Source organism: Ixodes scapularis, unplaced genomic scaffold (genome assembly GCF_016920785.2).
Source record: "Ixodes scapularis isolate PalLabHiFi unplaced genomic scaffold, ASM1692078v2 PGA_scaffold9__187_contigs__length_104089568, whole genome shotgun sequence".
NCBI lineage: Eukaryota > Metazoa > Arthropoda > Arachnida > Ixodida > Ixodidae > Ixodes > Ixodes scapularis.
The window spans coordinates 1,990,773-1,996,855 of NW_024609884.1; the positions used below are offsets into that span (position 1 = coordinate 1,990,773).

General features: G+C 51.0%; 1 protein-coding gene across 1 annotated transcript; it reads right to left on the minus strand.

Moving 5' to 3' along the window:
* Window positions 1-1,887: 1,887 nt before the first annotated feature.
* Window positions 1,888-2,747, minus strand: LOC8034254 (39S ribosomal protein L21, mitochondrial). The gene has a single exon (XM_029992445.4). It carries the CDS (start codon window positions 2,604-2,606, stop codon window positions 2,007-2,009), a length of 600 nt encoding a protein of 199 aa, XP_029848305.2. The 5' UTR covers window positions 2,607-2,747; the 3' UTR covers window positions 1,888-2,006.
* Between the last annotated feature and the right edge of the window lie 3,336 nt (window positions 2,748-6,083).

Here is a 6,083-nt window from a genome sequence, read left to right on the forward strand (position 1 = left end):
GTTAGTGTAAGTGCAGCCGAGCTTTGCACATTTGAGGGCAGCAGTTTCATTTCATTTCATTTATTATTCCCTCAGGGCCCGAAGGCAATGGGGTTGCAAGCTTGTTCTTGATGCCTCCTGGCTGGAGAGCCAAGTTGGTGTGTGTGTCGTTTCTAGCACGTTCTGCACTAGAAAATTGGCAGCTAGAGATGCATGCTGTGCCACATTAGAGGCTGGTCCACACATTTGATTGCAACTGCTTACGATGAGGGGAGACACCATCCCATCTGCGTTCTGAGAAGATCTACGGGAAGCTGGTCAAATAGAATTGTTCAGAGCCCACAGTGTGTTGCAGGGCTGCCTGACAAGTGTCCTCGTAAGCGGTACAGTCCATCACAACCGATTGCTAACGTTTTACTGCTGTCACTTGTTTGTGCACATATCGGGAACACTTTTCTATTCCATTCTATCCTCTCTGCCAGTCACTAGTTACTGAGAGACAAGCCATGTTGGTATGCTAGTGGAATTGTACAAAGAAAAACGCGGAGGGGATGCCCATGTAAATATCGGTCCTGAACTGTGCATCTGCCCGACCTTTCGGTGCTTGGTGTGCCTCCTTCGGGACGCGTTGAGGGGCGAAACAAAAACTTGCATACAGGCACTGTGACACGTGAATTCATCGATACTCCCGTAGAGTTGTCATTCTATTTCCATATGCCCAGTCATTTGCCGGTACCTGGTAAGGCAGAAGAGCAATGGGCCCTGGTTTGATGATGTGCTTTGTGTGAATAAGAGTTGTTTAGCAGTTTCTCCCGTCTCGATGCAAGCACTCCGAGTCCAAGAGAGCTTGCTGGGCGATGTCCGCCCGGGCACGATGGTGGCTTCAGCCCCCCCCCCCTCCGGAATCCAGCCGACCTTATAGTATACATTTTGGCCCCCCCCCCCCCCCCCCCCGATAAAAATTTCTGGCTATGCCACAGTGCCCGTGGCTCGTGCTGCCTGCAGCCCCTTCCGTCGGTATTGTTCATCGCCGTCTTGCTGTCATACTCGCCAATTCATCCGAGACAAATCTCGCCATTAATGAGAGGGAGTTTTAGTATGCAAACGACGATACGCTGCACATGCAAAGGCATCGGCAGAGCATTATCGCAATTAAAAATACTATCTACTAAAACTCCCTGTTCTTTTCAATGCAAAAGGGCACTGACAGCAAAGGAAACAAATGAGGAAGCTATTTTTTCAGATGCCAGCTGTCAGTCATCAAAGGTATTTTTGTACAGAATCCGAGCAGTTGTCGGGTACAATTAAATCTCATTGTCAAAGTATTTGTGTCATTTAAATTCCAGATCTGCCTGGCAGGTTGCTCTCTACATTGGCACTCTGAACCCTGCCGGTGTGCATTTTGCAGGCGAGTTTCCAGGTGCCGCACCAAGCGTCTTCACACACATAGCCCCTCCTCCCACTTGCCGAAAATTCCGTGTCTAAAAAAGACTTTGGACTTCTCGTCTTGGGGGTGGTGGGGAAGCCATTCTGTACCTCCGCAACCTTAGGGCTAACCTTTGGGCAGCGCAAGGGCTTGTACATAAGATGCTACAGAAATGGGGCACTTGTTCTCTCCCAAGGGGCAAGCTCTTTCCTCACTGAAAATGAGAGGACCAGCAGCCCTGCAGTCTCTCTACACTTCCATTTGTAAAGCAATTTGGAAGTACCGAACAAATCTAGGCATACTTTCTTCCGTGCGCATGTGTGAAGTTGAAATGTCACTAGAGAAAGTCTGCAAAAAAACACTTTGTGAGGCTTTTTGTATAGCAACGATGGTGTCAAGCAATTTGCGTAAATGAATGCTTGTATGGACCTGTACTACCCATGGTTTCCCTGAAATATAGGATTGTGCAAAATGTCAGCCCGTGTCTTTGGAATTTTTCTTTTTATTTGTACTTTGCGAGACCGGCAGGGGAGCTGTCCGGCCAGCCACTTCCAAAACGTTCTCGGCAATGTGGCACGCAAGCAGCTTGGCGGCGGTGAGTTCAACAGGCGGCGGGTAGGCGGATGGCGTTGATTCTGAGCACGGTGAAGGGGAAGCGGTAGAAGTAATGCCTCTGGAAGCGCGAGCGGCGCCGAAACACGAAATTGCGCACTTGCTGCGAGAGCGTCTTCTCGACGACGGTGGCGTCCACACGGACCCCGCTAAGGAGCGGCCTGCCCACGAGTGTGAAGTCCCTGGCGCCTACCAGCAGGACCTTCTCGAGGCGCAGGGAGTCGCCCACGTCCACGGGCATGTTGGCCTGTACGACGATCAAGTCCTCTGCGGTCACCTTGTACTGCTTGCCGTGGATGAAGACGACGGCGAAAAGCCTGCCGTGGCTGCCGCCGGCGACCTGCGCGTCCACCCGCCGCAACACCTCTCTGCTCGCGAGCTCCGAGGGCGCCGTGCCTTCAACCACGGTGCCGGCCAGGGGCACTGTCGCTGCCCCGTGTCTGGTGTGGAGCGACGACCACGGCGTGTGCGACGCTAGCATGCAAAGGGCGGCCGCGGTAGGCCGTCGGGCCCGTCCACTCGCAGGGCCGCCCTTCGACAGCTCGCACAGGCGAGAAAGCTGCGCACAGGCACGGAACCTTGCGAGCATCGTGATATTACCCAGGTATTTCGTTTCAGCCAAGTTTCAACTGCACTCTGAGCTGAACGGACACACCATGGGCTACACCGTGGGCAGGGAGATCATGAAGCCCTCGGCTACTTCCGTCCGGCCGCGTATATTTATGGCGTACGTCCGGTCCGGCGAACTTAACTTCTTCCGATTGCCGCGCTCCCAGCGGGTGTGGGCAGACGTTATTTTGTTTTAAATAAATATGATTAATATAATTTATAACGTTAAATAACAATGAAGTTGTTTTGAAGGTATAAATAGCTTTCAAGCTTGATATCGTAACTTTTCTTTCACTCTTTCAACGTTGGAGGGGGCACGTTGCAATATTGGTGAAGCCTAGTCATAAAAAGTTTAAACGATATTGTGCCCAGCGTGACCACAGATCTCTCTGGCGATTGGTGCGCGTGACATGTCACGTGCGAGATGGATGGTTGATTGTAGGAGGATTGCTTGCAGGCTTGCGCGCCATGGAGAATAGAAGGGTAGGAGAGGGCATGACGTCGGCCGCGTAGCCTCCACAAGCCATGCTCCCTTGACGCCTCGCCTCTTTCTCATTTTCCTCCTTACTCTCCTCACTTACCATGCCAACGTGACCAAATCACGTGGCCGTAGCTAGCATTCGTCTTACTATGGGGTACTAGAATACACCACAGCATAGCCTTCGATCTGATAAAACCTACCGGACGGAGCGCGCGCAAGCCTGCAAGGAGTCCTCCTACAATCAACCATCCATCTCACACGTGACATGTCACGCGCACCAATCGCCAGAGAGATCTGCGGTCACGCTGGGCACAAAATCGTTTAAACTTTTTATGACAAGGCTTCACCAATATAGCAACGTGCCCCCTCCTAGTACTTCTAACCTCCTTGTTGCGCGCGCTCCGTCCGAAAGGTTTTATCAGATCGAAGGCTAGCTACGGTCACGTGATGTGGTCATGTTGGGTTGATAAGTGAGGAGAGTAAGGGAGAAAAATCAGAAAGAGGTGAGGCTCAAGCATTTGCTTCAAGGTAGCATGGCTTGTGGAGGCTACGCGGCTGACGTCATGCCCTCTCCTACCTTTCCATGGCGCTCAGGGAAATGAAGCTCTCGGCTACTTCCGTCCGCTCGCGTGTATTTATGACGTACGCCCGGTTAGGCGAACTTCTTCCGATTGCCGCGCTCCCAGCGGGCGTGGGCGGACGTTATTTTGTTTTTAATAAATATGATTCGTATAATTTATACCGTTAAATAACGATGAAGTTGTTTTGAAGGCATGAATAGCTTTGAAGCTTGCTATCTTAACTTTCTTTTTCACTCTTTCAACAGCCACACCGTGGTCTGAGCGCGCTTTCTCTCTCCGAACTCGCGCCTCGAGATGCGCTCAGGGAAACGAAGCTCTCGGCTACTTCGTCCAATGGGAACGTGAACGCGCGAGAGATGCGACCTGTTTCGCTTCTGGGAGTATATCGCGCGCGAGATTCGTGCGCGCGCGGCTTTCTTTTATTTTTTCGTGGAAACGCGTTTTTGTAAGGTGGTCAAGCATAGATTTTTGTCATTACCACACCACCTGCTGTGCCGGGTGGGAAAGCAGTTACAGCCGAAAGATGGCCGAAAGCCGGGACACCAATGGTTTCGAGTTCCAATGAACGTGAGGTACGCTCTTTTGGTCTTCTTTACTTGCTTAAGTTTCTGATTAAATGTTTGCAACAGAACCTAACTGTCGCAGTGGTAGTGAGTATTGTTTGATTTTGGCTATAGCTGCGATGGTTTCAAGTCACAAAACCAAATCCTATCACTGTTCAGGATTCCCCTTGTTCACTCACCGCGAGAAATATGTTATTGTCAAATAACTGCAACTTCTATGTAATATCAAGATAAAGCACATTGCTCACTTCAAGAAATGGTAAACTTTTTTGCAGTGAGCTGTTTACTTGGGATTGTTGCAGGGGCAGATCCAAGAAGGGGGGACGCCCCCCCCCCCCCCCCCCCCTCCCCCCTTCTCGGAGGGCAATTTGACATGGGTGGACCCCCGTGTGTATCGGGCTTATCATGTACAACGCCTCGCATGACAAAGCACTAGTCATGCGCAGTGCGCCCGGCGCTATTTGATAAATATCGCCGACGTCCATTAAACTGTTCTTGTTGTTCTGCACACGATCCTGTCGACTGCCTCTTTATCGTCAATGATACATGGTGTCAAAATTGGCCGTGCGGGCCCAAGCGTAGTCGGACGACGCAGTGACGACGATGGATCTGCTCAAAACCCCGGAGCCCTTACAACTGTCGGGCAACCTCTTCGAAAACTGGAAGCGCTTCAAGCAGAAGGTCGAGCTGTTCCTGAAGGCTACGGCATCGAAAGAACGTCCAAGAAGTGAAGCTGCAAAAGCTGCAGTCCTGCTGAGCGTTGCCGGCGACGAAGCACTTGACGTCTTCAACAACTTCAAGTTTGAGGACGGGGAAGACCAGGACGACTACGCAACCCTCGTCAGGAAGTTTGAAGCATACTTCGCCGAGGTGAGCAATGAAGTGCATGAACGCTACGTATTTCGCTCAAAAGCGAAATACGTTCATGCACTTTACGAGGGAACCAACACCAGCCTGTCGAACCACTACCACCTCAACTCCATCAACATTGTGTCCTGGAGCCCCAATTGGTGTAGCTCCAACTGGCTGCTCAGCGGCGGGCAAGCGGGTATCGCCAGGGTGTCTTGGATCGGCATGCTGTTGAGCGAGAGCAAGAAACCCCCTAACGACGCTTCCTGAGTCACATAGTCTTCTAAATTTTATGATATTTAATGTCACAAATCAAAAGAAGTGAGGAGGTGAGGAGCAGGAGAGAAAAACGCCAAAATGAAAAAGGCGCGCGCGCGCGCATGGGAAATTGTTTTTTTCTTTCGTTGTGGTATTTTCTTGCGTGAATATGACTACAACTTGCATCGTTTTAGAAAAAAAAAAGACACCCACACAGATTTTTGGGGTGTTAGCGCCCCTTCAGCGTTTTCGCCCGTACCCTTTGCGTTTGCATACCCTGTGTCAGCGGGCAATCCAGAAATGCACTGGGTCGAGGGTGCGTCAGTTGCGCGCTGGTATGAGGTTATGCAAAAAAAAAGGTGAATAATAGAAAGACATTAAAGGGGGGATAGGGTGCAACGATTTCTGGACTTCAGTCCAAAATTTTGTGCGTGTTGCCCTCTGACACTTCTGAAGTAAAGAACAGAAAACCGATTTCGCCTGCGTCTTCTAGTTGTGTAAAAAAAAAAAAAAATGGCATTTCTGGCACGCCTCAGGGTCACACCTGGTCGCACTCCTAGTGACGTCAGTCGAGGTGCCGTGTAGCTTCCCGTGTGCTATCTCGGAGGACGCTTCCTCCCTCTCTCTGTTCACATTAGTGGGCGTTGTGCTGCTGCTTAGAGCCGAGCAAGACCACGTAAGCTTCTCGCCCTAGTTCCTTCGGCTGCCACTCGCGGCTGCAGGGG